Here is a 19,435-nt window from a genome sequence, read left to right on the forward strand (position 1 = left end):
GGAAAAAAGTTATTTTTCCATGGAAACCGAGTTTACTGTTTTGGAAAGCTAATACCTTATAAGTATGATTTATGCAACAAAAACAACTCAGAACTCCAGCTGGGGAACTCAAACAAAATGCCTTGGTAAATGAGCAGATAATTTGTGGGCGCTAGGTTGAAATGAAGTACTTAGCGTACACATGTATGGGTATCTTGGAGATGCTGTTAGTAAAAACAAATTTCATGGCGCTGCCATGAGGACCGCTTACCCTGAATAGCTTCTGTCCCTTCAGTCTGGACATCAGTATGAACACATGCAAAGCCGAGTTGCCCTAACTGACCCACAGGCCTACAGTGGGACACAGGACTGACTCAGCCAACTGGCTTGTTCCATGCCACTACAATGTTACGGTTGTTGTTTACATATTAGATGACTGACACAACACTGTACCAGGAAAGACTATTAATAGCATACAGAGTTCCTACAAATCAGCACAAAAAATTAAAAAATAAAGGATGGGAAGAGGGATGCAGTCAGAATGACAAAGCAGTGAAAACACATTCTAGCTCACTAGTCACCAGGGAAATATACAGTAAGGCAGAAAGGAGGCATTACCTTTTACATTATTTGATTGATAAAGTAAGAATCATTGACAGGAAGTAAAACTGGGAATCAACAAGTACTCTTGGAGGGAAAGTAGATCAGCAGTGCCTTGTAGGGCTTCCCAGGTGGTGCTAGGGGTAAAGAATCTGCCTAGCAATATAGCACACAGAAAAGATAAAGGTTCAATCCCTGGGTCAGGAAGATCCCCTGGAGGAGGGCATGGCAACCCTCTCCAGTATTCTTGCCTGGAGAATCCCATGGACAGAGGAGCCTGGCGGGCTACAGTCCATAGGGTTGCAAAGAGCAAGACACGGCTGAAGTGACCAAGCATGCAGGCAGGCACATAGTGCCTTTTACGAAGGACTATCTGGCAAGATTTCTCAAAATTAAATACATACAGCATATGTGACCCAGAGAATACATTTGTAGGTAGCTGCCCAACCTACAGAAATGCTAGGACATGCATACAAAGATATTTTTAAAAGAATGTTCACACAGTTGCACAGTTTGTGACTGATTGAAAAACTACAATCAGTATAAAATTCAATAGGACTTAAAATAGTATATAAAGGTTTATAAAATTTTTTGCAGCAATTAAAAACAATGAGGTACATCCACAGACAGCTATATACAGAGAGAACCTTAAGATATACCATTAAATAGAAAAATACTGCAGGAAATATGTAATATGTGATCCTATTTTTAAAAAATAACCAGAGCCATATTTATATTAAAAAAATTCTGGCAGGATATATGACAAATGTTAAGATGATTTCAAATGAAAAAAGAAGCAGGAAGAAGGAGTTGGATAAGGGGGAAGAACTTTTCACTTTTTACTATACACTTTGGGTTTTTTTTGGTTTTTGGTTTTTTTTATTTTTATTTTTTTTATTTTTTTTTTATTAGTTGGAGGCTAATTACTTCACAACATTTCAGTGGGTTTTGTCATACATTGATATGAATCAGCCATAGAGTTACACGTAGTCCCCATCCCGATCCCCCCTTTTACTATACACTTTGATGCTATCTGAAGTTTTTGAAAGAACTTAGTAGTGTATTACTTGCACAATTAACACATTCTTTAAAAACAGAGGAGACGTGCTAAGTTTTAAATCAGAAAAATCTCTTATCAACTTACCTACTGAATAACAGACTCATCATTTTTATCCCGCGTAGATAATTTGCAGTTAAAATTGGGATGAAAAAGTAAATTACATATTAAAGTGCTAGAAGTTGATGCTGAGAAGAAGTTAAGACAGAGAAAAGGAAACCTCATAATCTTTAGGCACCTAAAGTGATTCTGTGAAGAACTGTTTTCTATTTCAGCTGAGGAAAGGACTTCAGGGTAAGCCTATTCCCTTTTGTTAGAGACCTTGTGATATTTGGGGGAAACGTTCTGACCCTACATGCTATGACCCACTAAAACTGGTGTATAACAGAGGAAAAGGGGGACTTCTCTGGTGGTGCAGTGGCTAAGAATCAGCCTGTCAATGCAGGGAACAGGGGTCTGATTCCTGGCCAGGAAGACTCCACATGCTCCAAAGCAATTCGGCCCGCACACCACAGCCAAGGAGCCCGAGCGCCCAGAGCTTGTGCTCGGCAACGAGAAGGCCGAGCGCTGCCCCTGAGAGCGGCCCCTGCTCGCTGCAACCAGAGGGACCCACACGCGCCAACAGACTCAGGGCAACCAAAGACATTCTTTAAATTTTCTTTTTAAAGGAGAGGCAGAGGGATTAAATGCTCAGATTCCTTTTCAGTTACAGATTTTAAAGGAAATTTTTATCATTTATTTCTTGATGTGACTTAACAGTTTTGCTACTCAGAAAGTGACCCCAGTGCCAGCAGCCCTGGCATCACCTGGGAGTTAAGAGATGCAGATGCTAACACCCCAGCTCAGATCTGCTGAATCATAATCTGCATTTTAATAAGATCCCCAAAATATCTGTATGTACAGTAAAGTTTGAGAACTCCTTTACAGCCATTGGGGCTTTCTTGATAGCTCAGTTGGTAAAGAATCCGCCTACAATGCAGGAGATCATGGTTCAATTCCTGGGTCGGGAAGATCCCCTGGAGAAGGGACAGGTTACCCACTCCAGTATTCTTGGCTTCCCTGGTGGCTCAGCTGGTAAAGAAGCCTCTTGCAATGCAGGAGACCTGGGTTCAACCCCTGGGTGCGGATGATCCCCTGGAGAAGGGAAAGGCTCCCCACTCCATTATTCTGGCCTGGAGAATTCCATGGACTGTATAGTCCATGGGGTCATAGAGAGTCAGACACAACTGAGTGACTTTCACTTTCACTTACAGCCCTTACATCAGTCATTTACATTTGTAATAGTTCATATCCCTTGAACTTTAACAAGTACATGCTTCAGAATAAGAAAAAGAAATACTGCATTTGATAACAAAACCTTTCTTTCTCATCCTTACAGGTACTATTTCTGCTTTTCTAAATAATATTTAAAAAGCAACAAATTTTTGAGTCCTATATTCTTTCAAGGTAAAAACCACATTAGTCCAGGTCACACTCATTCACAATTTTTCTAATAATGAAATGTAACAGAAGGCTATAAGAGATGTAAGCTAAAATACCAAAGGCATAGATAATAAATTAAATGATCAAAAAGTTGAATGATGTTTAAATTCTTAGGTCTCAGGTAATTTCCATGGGATTGGCCAACTGTAATAAATCTCCCTATATGATTCACACCAGTAGAAACATCATTCATACCAGTAAAAACTGCTGGTGATTTTACAAGACGAGGTGAGCCTCATCTTTTGTAAGAATCCCTGAAAATATCTTATAATGACCCCCTGCAAGGAAGGTTCATCCAAAATATCAGAATTGGGAATGATCCAATCCAAAAAGCTATTTTTAACACTCAAGGAAGAAACAGAAGTCAAGATAGCAATTATGCTTCTGATACTAGAGCTTGATGTTTTTGTGATAGAAGAAATCAGACAAGATAAGCTCAACTGCTCTCCATCATGTAACTGAGTATCATTCTTCCTCTGAACACGCCTAAGGAGCTCAAAACCATAAGAATTACATACTCCATTTCAGTGAACAAATCACTTCAGAAAGCATTTCATGGCAGCTGGGATTCACAGGTCCTGGACAGTAACAAGCAACTTACTCTCGAAGGCCTGAGAACCCAAAGCTATGTTCTTCTTTTATTCTGCATTTTAGGATGACAGGAACATGACAAACAAGCCAGCGCTCAGTCACCAGCAAGGCCCCACCAGGACAAAGAGGCTTTGTGATTGACAAGAGAATACAAAAAAGGGAGGAGACCCACTTCTTCCTTCCTCTAGGGAAGACTGGCTGAAATTTTAGAACTTAAAAGCTTCTCCCATTTCCACTAGCTCACCGTGCAAGTAAACACCTTCCTGGTTCAGTGACTCAGTCACACATTGAAACAGAATCTGTGCTGAAAATTGATAATGGTAGAAAAATATTGTTCTGCTGTGAATTTCAGTTCATGACCAGCTGTGATGTCCCGGTAAGCTGTGACTGAACCGGGGTAGCATGAAAAGCAGTCTCAATACATGGATGTGTTATCTGAAGCTTTAAGGATATAGACTGGAATAAATCCAAACATTCCTAGTTTTCACTGTCTGTGATTTGTTGTAAGAAACATCTAGAACAGATCATGAAAGAGGAAAAGTATGATACGATATTATACAAATATTGATATTTACTTCTATGCCCTGCTACTCACTTCAATCATTTTTTTATGTCAAGGGCAGTGATTTTGAAATTCCCAAAATAAACAGAAAATACAGCAAAATTCTTCTTTCAAATATCATCAATATCAATATATAATCAAATATAATCTATGAAATATATACTCAAAATATAATCAGGTTGGGACATAATTTATATTTTCAAAGACTGTAAATATAATTTTCATTCAAACTAAAATGGAATGTATTAGCAGTGGACTTCATAGATATTTAAAGTGCATTCTGGTGATCACAGTCTTTAAATGGTGATGTATGTCTTATTTTGATCAGCGGTAATGCATCTGACTTACACTTGAGAATATATTCACTAAAAGCCAAAACATTTCAGGCAAATAAATTTATTTCCATTCTCCAATCATGTTTTCCTCCAATCAATAAGCATGTTTGTTATTATACCTCTGCATATATTTCTGAAATCAGTCTTTATTGGCGATCATTTAAGACTTTTTAAAAACTACCCTTCAAATGTTACTACCAAGTAAAAGTCCCTAGGACAGCAAGGAGATCAAACCAGTCCATCCTGAAGGAAATCAATTCTGAATACTCATTAGAAGGACTGGTGCTGAAGCTAAAGCTCCAATATTTTGGTCACCTGATGCAAGCAGCCAACTCATTCGAAAAGACCCTATCTGGGAAATATTGAGGGCAGAAGAAGAAGATGGCGTCAGCAGATGAGATGGTTGGATGGCATCACCGATGCAATGGACGTAAACTTGGGCAAACTCTGGTGAGGGACAGGGAGGCCCGGCATGCATTGAGTTGCGAAGAGTTGGATACAACTGAGCAACTGAACAACAACAACCTAGTAGAAAAACACCCAAACTCGTAAGTATCAAAGGCAAATTTCAACCTTACCAGGACAGTGTTGTAATAATGATCGCATAAATACCTGTGGCTGCCACTGTAGCTTCCTCATTGCTGCCCATCTAATTCTAAAGGGTCTCAGAACTAAGAACATGCACACTTTGAACTGCAGTTCTGACAGTTCTGGAAGAGAGGCAGCAGGCTTTGCAGTGCACTGATCCGCCATCCTCCATGGGAGCACTCCTCCCTGAGATACACCTTAGAACAAGACAAGTCTCCTGATGCGCTCTCTCAGTGTATGCCTATGTGCCCACGAAAACAGTAACATCCCTGAGAGGTGACAACTGGAGGAAAGTTTAGTGATTTTCACACAAGAAACACCACGCCAACAAAGCTCTATTTCCAGGTCAGATTTTTTAAAATAATAGCTTAGTTGACAAAATTAGTATATAACTCACTATGCAAAGTGTATCATTCAATGACTCATTAACATATTCACAGAATTGTGTCGTCGTTATCATAATTACTTTTAGAATATTTTCAGCACCATAAAAAGGAAATACCAATTAGCAGTCATTCCCCATCCCCCGTAAGCCCCCTAGCCACAGGCAACACAAATCTACTTTCTATCTCTATGGATTTGCCTATCCTGGACATTTCCTATAGATGGAATTATACAATATATAATCTTTAGAGTTCAGAGTTAAATAATATGTACAGCTAACATTTACTGAGAGTTTACAATGTGGCAGTCATTTAACACTCACAGTGATTCCATGAGGTAAGTACCGTTATTATCACTACATTTAAGACAAAAAACCTGAGGGACAGAGAGGCTGAGGAACTGATCCACAAGCACAAAGAACTCAGATGGACGGGGGGTTGAACTGACACCGTCTGGCTCCAGAGTTCTTGCTTGTAACCAACTCTGCTATCCTAGAGTGCCCCTTGATTAGCTCGAGGAGAACTCCAGTAGAAAATACTGGAAACAAATCGCCAGGCATGAAGAGAACAGTGAATTGTCGCATTCCTTGTAACTGGTAAAACAAGCTATAAAACTTAATTGCTTCCAATCTGAGTGTTTGTATCAGCAAAGTCTAGTCTAAGAACTTTCTATGATCAGTAATAAATGTCATTTTTACTCATGAAAATAAAGCTGCAACAAGTTTTTGTAAGGCAACTGACCACTTCTGACCTGTGTCCCACTAAGTCCTTACTTTAGTTGCATTTTAAGTTCATACCACTTCTCCATTCACTATTACCCTTTGCCTTCTAACAAAATCAATAAACATTAATGTATGTTAAAATTTTTTAAGCAGTTTCTTTATCTAGGCATGGGTATCTCAAAGGCTAACAGGCAAAAAGTGAAAATAGATTTGCCACAACTTTCATCCACAGATGGAGCCCATTCACTGACGAGGCAGAATAATTTTCTCCTACCCAGAATAAAGTCAGATAACAGTCATAAGCTTTGTAGTCTCAGAGGAAGTGATTCACAACATTTATGAACCCATGTTTTCTATTTGCTTTGAAGAAAGCAACATTCTCCATATTGTCTCTTCATAAGACAGGTTTTGCATTTTTTGGTAAGCTGACTGGTTCTATTTGCCAATTATGTTAGTACCCTGTTTCACCTGCATGTATCTTCTGAGGAACACTGGTTTCACAAGTCCATGTCGACTCACTAACAATTTATCTTTCAGGAATGACAATGAATTCAGAAAGCCATAAAAAGCATTCAATTTTTCTATTTCTTATCATTTCTGTCTATCAGTTCTCTTTCACTTAAACTGTGTGAAGCTTTCAAACCGAGCTTCAGTTTCCTCACAGTCATTTGTCATGATATCTCTCAGAGAAGTAGCTTTCACAATCTAGCCATGTTTGTAGACATTTTGGACTGGATCCTAGACCATTTCTCTTTTCTTTCCCATTCCCTGATGTGCCAATCTCTCTTGCTTGTGCAATCTTATTTTATCCACTTAAGTTTTCTCATAATCTAGTCTCTCTTGATGGGCTTCCCAGGTGGTGCTTGTGGAAAGAACCTGCTTGCCAATGCAGGAGATGTAAGAGGCGTGCGTTGGATCCCTGGGTCGAAGATCCCTTGGAGTGGGGCATGACAATCCACTCCAGTATTCTTCCCTGGAGAATCCCATGGACAGAGGAGCCTGGTGGGCAGTTCATGGGATCGCAAAGAGTCAGACATGACTAAAGCGGCTGAGCAGGCATGCACCATCTCTCTTACCTAAATAGATAAAGAAGGAAAACAAAAGAAAAACCCTCAATCCTATAACAATTTTCCCTATCCTTCTCTCAAACTCATTCTACTTCGACATCTCACATTTTTTACATTTTCTTTTTTTTTGGTTGTGCAGTATAGCTTGTGGAATCTTAAGTTCTCTAACGAGGGATTGAACTCGGGGCCTCAGAAGTTAGAGCTTGGAGTCCTAACCACTGGACTGCCATTTTTTTTTAATTTATTTAAAAAAAGTTTCCCAACTTTATTGAGAAATAATTGACAGACATCATTGTACTTAAAAGTATATAACATGGCACATTTATTTCTCAATCTACTATTTCAACTCAACTACAGAAATTTCTCAACAGGTTACCACTGAAATTTCTCAACCAGGTTGATAGAGCAAAATGAACACTTCTTTAACCCTTGCTTTACTGGATATATCTACAGCATTAACAGTAAATATAATTTCATTCTTCAAATTCTCTATTTTAATTAACTATCTTCCCTAAGTTTAAAAACAACAAACACTTCTCAACTCTATTTTTACTGAAATAACAATCACTGTGCTCGGTGCTCACACGTATTAGTCCAGTGGTCTTTTTCACTGCTAGTGGTTATCCATTATTGGGGCAAAACAGCTTTTAAAATAAATGAAATAAACTAGAATGGAAACTATTCAAATGTATTACATGTAGTAAGGTTATATATTATTCAGGGAAATTTGTGTGTATGCATAGTCACAATTTAAAATATGGTTCTTGTTTTGAATGCCACCCAAAAAAGTTGGAAAGACATTGTTTGTTATGTAATCCCCACAATCCTACCTATGAGGTCCATATAGCAATTTACACTTTTTAATAATGAAAAAGCTGAGGTATACAGAAGTTGTATAATTTGTCCAAAGTCAAACTGCTCATATGACAATCAAGAATATCCTCTATTTATATCTCATGAACTCCAAATAAATGATATCTGTATTTCTCTATGTGAATGTCTTAAAAGCAACTCAATCTCAGTGTTTACAAAACTTGTATGTAATTTTCACATGTTTTCTAATATGCTCACTTTCCAGTGTTTTGCTCTTCCTCCTGTTTTAGATAAATTTACTCTTCATCAAGTCATAACCATAACCTTCAACGATGCCCTCACCATTTCTCTCCTGAATAATTGCCTTGGTGTCCTCCCATTATCTGGTATTATGCCCCCTCAAAACCCCATTCACTCTCACTCAGGATTGCTAGAACTGATCTCCTTGAAATAAAAATCTAATTATTTAAGACAAGCTCCCCTGAACCTGAATGCCATATATAATTTTCTAGATTTGATTTTTGTGTCATTTTAGATAATAATTTAAAAATACAGAAACTTACTGATATTTAAAGGGTTTTTCAAAAATCAGTAAATGGTTGAAAGGCCCAGATCAAAGTTTTTACTAGTTGTTATTTCAAAGATATGACGTTTATGTAAACAGATTCAAGGATAATCAGAAACATCTTTCACTCAAGAACTGCAGGGTGTCCAATCAATAAATAGTGTCGCGTTCTAAAAAAAAAAAAATCTACATCCATATGTTGAGACTAATGAAATATTATAGTTTATTAATGTTGGCCTTCACAGAGTAGTACTAATTCATGGGATAGCAGTCATCAATACTGTTCCTAAATACGTATAAAACACAACCACAATAAACTTTAATTTGCACTGGTTTTTAACTAAAAATCCAATGTTTATAGCAGATTAACATATGTCTGCTGTGAATCAGTCATATATAGTCTGTAGATTATCTGCTATGACAACAAGTCTGAGCTGTTCAATCTACATGTTTAAACAAATTGTTGGATTTGTTGCTGCCTTTGCGTAGGCAGGTGGAAAGAATTTCTAGCTAGGTACTCACTAAGATGGGATCAAAGTTGTCATAATACGCTTTATGATACTATTTTAAATTAAAGAAAAATGAAACTGGATTACTTTGTTTTTCTAAAATATTAATGTTCTTTATACACAGATCACTAATGTTGACAATAAAACAGACAAAATAACATTTAAAAGTTGTGAGCAGGATTAAGCATAATAGTTTTGTTGCAGTGTCTGCATTATTGTTGATTTTTTTGCTTTGTTTCTCAATTAAAACAAGAAAGAGGCAAGCGGTTCAAAAGAAACTTTATTTTCTCCACATTGACTGTTGGGAAGATCCTAAGCAAGCCTGAATCAGTAATTATGATAAACCCTTTTACTTGAAAAAAAACTTACATTGCTTTACCTATAAATACACTCTTGGAAGTAAAGAAATACCTTAAAGAGATGCATTTGACAAAACAGTCTATCAAGTTTTGAAGTATGACTTCTGCTTGGTCTGAACTGATAGTGACAGACACTATCTCAGGCAAAGTTATGACAATAACATACAAAATAATATAATGCTTAAACAAAAGAGGCACAATCATTATGAATAACTGGAACAAGAGTAGAACTCTCTCTTCACATACTACCTTTCCTACCTTCACATACTACCTTCACATACCATCCACACCTTTGAAGTGCTCCCAGAATTTCATTTGAATGTAAGCTTTATTTCTGGAATACCAATTAAAAGTGAGGATCACCATGTATGATGGGGTTTTTTAAGTGTCTTTAACATTAGCTTCTCATTTTGGTATTAAATTCTTATTTAAATGCTTCCTTCTCTGCAATCACCCTCTGTGTTTTTCATTCTTCTAACTTCATTGAGGCTTTCAATGGCTAAGTCAAAGATCTTTCTCAGTAAATGTCGCATTGCACTTGAAAATATATGGGTTATTTTCAAATATCTTTTGATATTGATTTCTAACATAATTTCACAGTGACAAGAGAACAGACTCTGTATGACTTCAATACCTTTAGACCATGAAATTTTTGTACGTTGTTTTATGTCCGTGGATATGTTCCAGTGTCTCCTAGTTTACAGTCTAAGGAAACTTGAATAGAATTTGTAGCCTACTGTTGTGTGAAGACTGTATAAATCTTAATTATATTAAAATGATTCATAGTGTTTTTCAGGCCTACTATATCCTTCTACCTTTCTGTATATTCATTCTATTAATTTTTGAGAGTTTGATATTGAAACCCCAACTAAAAATCTTAATTTATCTACTTAAAAAAAACTGTAATATATAGTGGAGCTACATATAACTTTGTTCTGTATTTTCCAAATTTCCTGTAAATATGTTATCATACTTTCATAATTTAAAAAATACAAAAGATAAAAAGAGATCATCATGTATGGGATAATGTGAAAAGACCTATATCTATAAAATAACTAAGAGCTATGCAAAAGTAAGATATTTTCACTACATATTTTAATAACCATGGTTTCAATACTATGAGCACTCTGCTGTTTTTTAAGTAAATTCATTTTATAATTGTCACATCCTACGTCACTTTACGAAAATACTTATGGAACTACTTTCTAAGTTCTTTCTTTAAAAAACAAAATTGGCAAATTTTCTCTGTATTGAAATGGGGTCTCATTTCCCTTTTTCCCATTTATGGGTTAGGATAAAAACACAAGTTGACTCATTTCTAACACAAAATGTTTTCCTTATCCTCTTCTTAGTAAAGGTTACCATAAATGGGAACATAGGGACAATATTATTTGATATTTACTGATCTAACTTTATGCAATTAGAATTAAAGTAACTGTTAATAAATGGAATAAATAAGTCCTAAGATATCTGTATTTATAATAAAGCTGAATATTCTAATGCAATTAGACTTGCTAACTGCTAACTTGTTTGTGCATTCCAAACACATGCTAGAGTTCAGACAAACATACAACACTGTTTTCTTTGGTTGCAGTATGTTATAAATGGTTTTATTTTACCATGTACCAAACCTCTTTTGTTGAGTTATTCAAACTAACTTCTGCCAAGAACACTAGGAATTTGGTGATAGTCCTTCTTTTTGGAGAAAAACAACCCCTTTCCTCAGAAAATGGAAAATGTTTATCTTGGCACTAAAACCTTGTATTGAGCCTTCTGGAAAGTATTTTAAATTGTTGTTTTTAACCTAGACTTTGTGACTGAAACAGGAAAAGGTTCCGTAGCTCTGCACCAAAATACATATTTATAGGGTTGATTTTCCTTCTACACCAAAAATACTAGTTTGATGGCAGCAGTTTTCGAAGTACAATATCCTAGGACCCTGACTAACACTGGGCACTATCACTATATTCAACACATTTTTTTTAAAACCTCAAAAACTTCTGATGACTAAGAAATGCTAAATGTTGATCAAACGTGCTGTCTTAAAGTGCCATATTGGGAAGGACTGTTTCACTGAACTACGTGGGTTTGGTAGGAATTCTCACACACACAAAAAACTTTACTTGATATTGTACTTTCCTCCTGTGCATGCCAAGAAAAGATATGTTTCTAAGTTTTTATCTTTTTTTTTACATCTCTCCCACTAGGTATCTTCAGATTAGACAGAGGATAAAGATAAACTACATGAACTTGTAATACTTTCCTAATAATGTATCTGAATACAATTAAGGTTTTAGAAACTGATTAAATGAAAGTCATTGTTCTCAACTCCCATACCACACCCCTAAATTACCAAAATATAAGAAAGTGACTGTAAGAGTTGTAAAGTATATATGAAAGTATGTTAAGAATAGTAGGTCATATGATTTCACAAATGACCCCATGTAGCTGCACTGATTTCTCAGTTGCTAATAACTGTGCACACCATTATGAATAAGTCCTCCCCACCTTAAAAACTTCATCCATTTTTTTCCTTCTAACAGCCTGTCCATCTTTTACAGGAAAAATTAAAGCGACATTGTCATTTTATATTTGTATGTAACATTTTTATAATGTCAAAAGAAGTTAAAAGTATATCACCGTGCTTATCAAATATTAATAGAACATTCTGACAGGAAATTAGTTGTTTAAACATTCTGCTATGGTTGAATTGTCTTATTTAGGTTAAACAAAAAAGATCTATCAAATACATCTCACTAAAATCCATAATTGTCTTTGTCAATCATTATAAATTTTAATTTTAAAAGACTTGTACTTCCTGTTGTGATGAAATTCTGCCTATATCATGAAAAATTAAGAAAGAAGTCTATTCAAATGAGTGTAATAAGAGTGAAACAGACAGGAATTACTGGTACTACTTCAAATGAAAGAGTGGACTCTTCCTAATCAAAAATCTTACTCCCATACTGTTGTGTTTATGCAACAATGACAGACACCATATTTATTGGCATTACAATTTTGAGCCATTCTAATACTCCCCCACATTCCTGAGAGTTTCAGTGTCAATGAAAAACGCAACTTTGGCATCACAAACTAACTTAATGTTTTACAGACGGTGATTAGTGTGCTAGGTTACCTTTGCAGAAGACTTAGATTAAGTCCTACCATCACTTTTCTCTCATTTAAAATTGAAATGTTGATTATTTTATAAAGAGACTGACAAGTATCCAAAATAAGGGTCAAAAAAGCAAAAATTCACTTATCAAGATCTGAGGACTATTAATTTATATATTCAGCTTTCCAAGATGAACTTATAAGCATAATGTGAAAAACATCACATCTTCCTTCCCTCTCTTTCTCTCTTCACTAAGAAGCAGTGACTTATCTCTGACCACTCCAGAAAACAAAACAAATCAAACAAAAATTCATGTCATTTATGGTGAATAATAATTTAGAAAACACGTTAGTTATACAGATGATTTTTAAATTACTAAGGAAGAGTATTTTTTCTATTAAAGTAAATAGATAAAACATACCTGAAAAAGAACATGTACATGGCAGCTGTGATGCAGAACAAAAGGACCTATAAAAAGGAAATAATACATTACTTGCAAGAGAACACTGACATCATCATTTGTGTGTCTTATCAAAGCAAAAATCCCCACTATTAAACCTTATAACTGAAGCGATGAAAAGGTGTACAAAACCAGTCATATATATATATCACATTCCCTACCTTTCAAAAAGTTAAATCAAGGCATAAATGAGTCTGTATATTTACACATATACAAATAAATAAAACTACATAACTATACAATATATATATGCATATATATACATATTTAGATATATAATACTATATATACATGTATGCATGTATATAGATTCAGTAGAGGGTAACAGGGTTCAAAAAAGAATAGCCAATTGTTAAAATTATATCTAAGAATTCCTGAAGAAGCAACTAACCCAAAAGCAAAGACAATAGCTTTTATATATTGAAGTCAGCAGAAAAATCATAAAGCTTATTAACTATTATATCAAGATAATCAGATTTTAAAATATAAAACACAGCCCAGTTGACAACCAATTATAATCAATAAAAAAAGCCCCTAAAAATATAATCATCCTGTATGGAATATAGACTCTCTATTAAAATTTTTTTTTCTCTAAAAGCAAGCATCAGAACACACAATAAATCTGGATTAAAGAAGCTCCCTTAAGGAGGCGGTGCAGGCGGCCGTGGGGCAGCGGGGCCCGCCTCTGAGTGTTGAGGTGGAAGAGGGCCTTCACGGTGGGCTTTTCCCGTCCGGAGACTGTGTCCGAGGAGGTCAAGCACGTGATAGTGCTTTGTAACCGGAAGATGCCTTTCAAAACCTCATTTCCTTTCTGAACCCTGCTTGACCAACAACAAAGAACGAACTGCACAAGGTCCAGTATTTCACCTTGTATGACTTAAAATGTAACAACCAATTGTTAATATACTTATTCACAGCATAGAGATCCAGGGCAGTGTTCAGAAGGTGAAAAAGGAAGCTGCAAAGCCTCTCTAGGCCTCATCCGCAGAAGTTACACCAAGTCACAGCTACTGCATTCGGTGGTCAAAGCAGCTCCAGATTTGCTCCTGCTACCTGGTAGGATGGAACACCTGACCATGGGACATGAAGTGACCGCATGAATAATCAAACCACCCGCCGTGAACTGACGTTACCTGATTCACAAGACCATACAGCTGCATGAGCACAGAGCAGTCCACTCCCTGTTAGACTGGGAGCTGGCTACGGCTGAACTAAAGGAGCGGGTGACTCAGACTCCGGTAGTCCTGGCCCTGCCCCTTCAGTGTTTCTCCCCCAGCCCGTATAAACTGGCTTCAGGAGGAGTTCCTTCTGACCAGTTAATGGAAGAGAAAAAAGTGTGGGTCCTATTCATTCTTGAAAGGATCTGCCGTGAGCTGGCCACAGCTGGATGTGAATGGTCAGTAAACCACCACTCATTAGCGGCACTAACACATACTGCAAAGGGAAATCTTCCCGTAGGGAATAACGTTAGGAGATACGGCCTGAGGTCAGGGTATGTACTGGTTCATTGTCACTGGCTTATGAGTTGACAGGCTAACGAGAACTTAGAAGAAATTGGAAAACTGGCCAGTTATGATACAATAACCTGGATATTAGGGATGCTGGCCTAAACAATGAAGTACATGCTTAGAATCCATAATCAGTATATGGTGCTACCTTCCCCAGAAGGTGTATAGAGTGGATATGAGAGTAGTCCTTCTATTTTTCAGAATGACTTTGTAAAAAAATTCAGGTGGCATGTTTTCCAAATTTGGTGGAAAGCATAGAACTATAAATTAATGGAAGCATAACATGTATAGAAAAACACAAATAGAGTTGTTTAGCATGACATCACAAAATGAAGGTAACTATAGTCATCACCCACATCAATAACTATGTCCCTTCTTAGTCATTACTCTTCATCCTTCCCAAGGGTAATCACCATCCTGAATTCTAACACCAAAGATTAGGTTTGATAGTGGTTAACCTTTATATAAATTTAATACATAATGTATCTTTAGTTTCTGGCTTCTATCTAACTTTGTAAGATTTATCCATGTTGTTACCTGGAGCAGGTAACATTCATTCATTCATTTTCATTGCTATACCGCATTCGGTATTCTACTTTACACTACATTTATTTATCCATTGTATTGTTGATAGACATTAGAGATGTTTCCATTCTTTGGCTATTAGGAGAGCTTCTGTGAACATTGTTGTGTATGTCTTTTGGTGTACACACGTACGCATCTGTGTTGCATTCTCTCATTATGCCTAGTAAACCACTTGAGGAATAAAAAAAATAATAAAATAAAATAAAGAAGCTCCCTTAAAACACATCACACTAAACACAATATACTAAAGACGTATACGAAAAGAATTCAAACCCAAGTCCTGACTAAAAGCTTAGTTACACCAAGAAAGTGGATCTCCCATAAAATTGTTTTAAAACAATAAAACAGATGCAAAATGTGTTCCTATGTCAACAATAACATCATAAACTAAACACAAAAATTGATGTCCTCACATCACAGACAAATGACAAGTGAACAATCATCAACTATTAAAGACTGACCACAAGGAACCACAAAAATCGTACAAAATAGTGTTCGGCTATTCCCAACACAAATTCTAGTTGACCTAAGGAAAGTGTAAAAATTGTGCTATTACAAATCAAGCTTGACAGGTTGGCCACCCTGGCTTAAGATACACATTATAAACACAAATTGAATGACTTAGAAATATATAAGCCTACCAACCCAAAAGAGGATGAGCATCATGCTCTCTGATTTCAAACTGTATTTCAAAGCTATAGTAATCAAATGGTATGGTATTGGCATAAAAAGAGAATAGAGAATGATACAGAATAAAAGGGCCCAGAAATAAACCCACGCATACATGGTCGATTGATTTATGATAAAGGAGTCAAGAATACACAATGGGGATACAACAGTCTCTTCAATAAATGGTATTGCAAAAATAGGATAGACACATGCAAAAGAATGAAGCCAGACCACTATCTTACATCACACACAAAATTAACTCAAAATAGATTACAGATTTGAATGTAAGGCCTGAAACCATAAAACTCCCAGAAGAAAACATAGTTGGCAAGCTCCTGGACATGGGTCGTGGTGATTTTTAAAAATCTGACACCAAAAGCAACAAAAGCAAAAACAAAGTGAGATGGCAAACTAAAAAGTTCTGAAAAACAAAGGTAACCATCAACAAAATGAAAAGGAAACCTGAATAGGAGAAAATAATTACAAACGACATAATTGATAACTAAAATCCAAAATATAAAAAGAACTCCTACAACTCAATATCACAAGAACAAATAATCCAATTTTAAAATGTTCAGAAGATTAAATTTTTCCAAAGAAGACATATAAATCGCCTACAAGTACATGAAAATATGCTCAACATTAGGGAAATGCACATCAAAACCATAGTATGATATCATCTAACACTTGTTAGAATGGTTATCATCAGGAAGACTAGAAATAACAAATGTTGATGGGGATAGTAAGAAAAGGGAACCCCTGTGTACTGTTGGTGGGAAGGTAAATTGGTGCAATCACTATGCAAAACAGTATGGAGGCACCTCAAAAAAGTAAAAATAAAACTGCCATATGGTCCAGCAATTCTACGTCCTAATATTTATCCAAAGAAAATGAAAACACTAACTGTAAAAGACATATGTGATGCACTATTTACAATAGCCAAGATATGGAAACAACGTAAGTGTCCATCAGTAGATGAATGGATAATTAAACCAAGGTATACACACACACACACACACACACACACACACACACACACACACACACAGAGGTGGGGGGATACTATTCAGCCACAAAAAAATGAAATCTTGCCACTTGCAACAATATCGAAGGACCCCAAGGGTACTATGCTTTAAGTGAAATAAGTCAGTCAGAGAAAGACAAATATCATATGATCTCTTCCGTGTGGAATGTGAAGAAGGAGGAAGAAGGGAGAAAGAAGAAAGACAGACAGAAATTTGAGCTCACAGACACTGAGAACATATGTTATAGATGCAGGAGAGTGCTGGGAGAAATGGGGCAGCTGCATTTTTTTTCTTTTAGTTTAAATAAATTTAATTTTTTAAAAGGATGTGTGTGTTAATCACTTAGGCATGTTTGACTTTTTTGACCCCCATGGACTGTAGCCCACCAGACCCCTCTGTCCTTGGGATACTCCAGGCGAGAATACTGGAGTGGATTGCTATCTCCTTCTCCAGGGGATTTTCCTGCCCCAGGGATCGAACCCAGGTCCCCTGCACTGCAGGCCAATTCTTTACCATCTTAGCCAAAGGGAAGTCCATCCTTTTAAAAGGGTGGGTATCAATTACTAAAAAACAAATACTTTTATTAATTTCTTATAAAATATGAAATATTTCATTATAAAGTATATAAAATCTAATAAACATGCACACACTCTTCTCTCCTATCTCCTTCTTTTCCTCTCCCAATCTCTCTTGTCTTTAAAAATACCTTATCCATGATGCATAAGGTTCATGTCACTGTTTTTGAAAATGTGACAAAGTATAAAGAATAATTTTCAGTTACTGCTTAATCAATTATAAAGTCCAAGTGAGTTTGTTTACTTGCAATACTTTGCTAGCCAATGATCCAGATCAAGAAACTCAATTTTTATTTCCCTTTCCTTGAATCCCCTTGGGGCAATGCCAATCTTCCCAAATGCTCAGCATTTCATTCTTTCCCTGCACAAGTCATTATCCCCCTCACAGACTCCATTCACAAACCACTCTGGAATTGTCACACAAGTCCTTCCTACATTCTCTATTTTCTCCAAAGAAAACTTCCAAAAGCCTCCCTCAAAATGTTGCTATGCTCTATCCTCATAGGCTAGACCTATCTGTGCTCACATGAAACTAACAATTATCTTCATGAATAATACATCTGAAACTGGGAAAGAATATAATGTTTAAGAACTCAAGCTCTGGAATAAGGCAAATAAAGGTTTGAATCTAGTTCTGTGTGACTTTTGATGCTTTCTAATGAGATGGAAGAACTTGGAGCCTATTACACAGAGTGAAGTAAGTCCGAAAGAGAGAAAGATCATATATTAATGCATATATATGGGATCCAGAAAGATAGTACTGATGTCCTACTTGCAAGGTAGCAAAGGAAATACAGATATGATGTGTTTTTTATAACTTTCCCTAAAATCTTAGATCCCTGATTTGTAAAGTGAGTATATCACCTCACTTTGAGTTGTTAGGAAGATTAAGTGAGACAATACTTGCAGTGTCAGGGATTTAGCAGATTATTTTTATTTTGTTCTATTATTCATGAAAGTGATGTAGGTATAAAAACCTCATCCAGAGACAGAGAAACCTAGAAAGGTTTTTAAAACCTTTGTTTAAAAGCAAGTGGACTTTGACCTTATGAAATCTTCTCAAATCACCAATATTTGAAGTTAACTTTTTTTTTTATTAGTTTTAAGACATGAAAATCTGTGCAAGCAGGAGGAAACATGTAAGAGATATTATTAAAGTACAACTGATCAACTCATTCAAGAAATATTCACACATACAATGCGCCAGGCACTATTGTAGAACTTAAAGTAGTATAAAAAATGTGAGGTTGTCACGGCTAACGCCATGGCAGGCAGCCTAGAGTAGGAGTAGGCCTGGTTTCCCAGGGTAACATAATTATAAGGCCTTCTGGAGCCAGCCAATCAACATATGCCTAGCCAGAAGAAAGGGAACCTATCAGGGGAAAGCTGAAAGCCCCAGGTTGGGTCAACAAAAATTACCTTGCAACTGTGTAACCAATCCGCTTACGCCAACTACCCACTGTGTAACCAATCCGATTGCGCCAACTACCTGCTGCTTGTTTTGACCTAATAAATACCAGAGAGAACTGGGGCTCGGGGTCTTTCGTCCTCACACACCTGGTGAGGGCGGGAGGCCCTGGCTCAGTCAGTAATAAATTCCCCTATTGCGAGTTGCATTGTTTCAAGGAGTCCTCTTTCCCGTCCGGGGACTCGGATACGGGCAGAACAAAAAATGGACAAAGTCTTTGCCCTTGTGGGACTTACATTCTGGTAAGGTAAGAGACGATATCAGATTAGTAGTATGTCAGACAGCAATGAATTCTGAAGCAAAACAAAGTAGGATAAGGAGATAAAGGGGTGGTTTTACACAAAGTGGTCAAGGAAGCAAAGATGAGAAATAAACAAGGGGACTCTATCAACAGAACCAATGGAAAATATTTTTTAAT

At 36.5% G+C, this 19,435-nt stretch overlaps 1 protein-coding gene across 1 annotated transcript in view; it reads right to left on the bottom strand.

Annotated features, from left to right (window-relative positions):
- TMEM135 (transmembrane protein 135) overlaps positions 1-19,435 on the bottom strand; it is a 256,954-nt gene that overhangs the window by 63,599 nt on the left and 173,920 nt on the right. The window contains exon 6 of the mRNA XM_065936872.1: positions 13,149-13,195. Within this exon, the coding sequence (XP_065792944.1) occupies positions 13,149-13,195 (47 nt within the window). The remainder of the gene's footprint in view (positions 1-13,148; positions 13,196-19,435) is intronic.

Source organism: Muntiacus reevesi, chromosome 5 (genome assembly GCF_963930625.1).
Source record: "Muntiacus reevesi chromosome 5, mMunRee1.1, whole genome shotgun sequence".
Classification (NCBI taxonomy): Eukaryota; Metazoa; Chordata; class Mammalia; order Artiodactyla; family Cervidae; genus Muntiacus; species Muntiacus reevesi.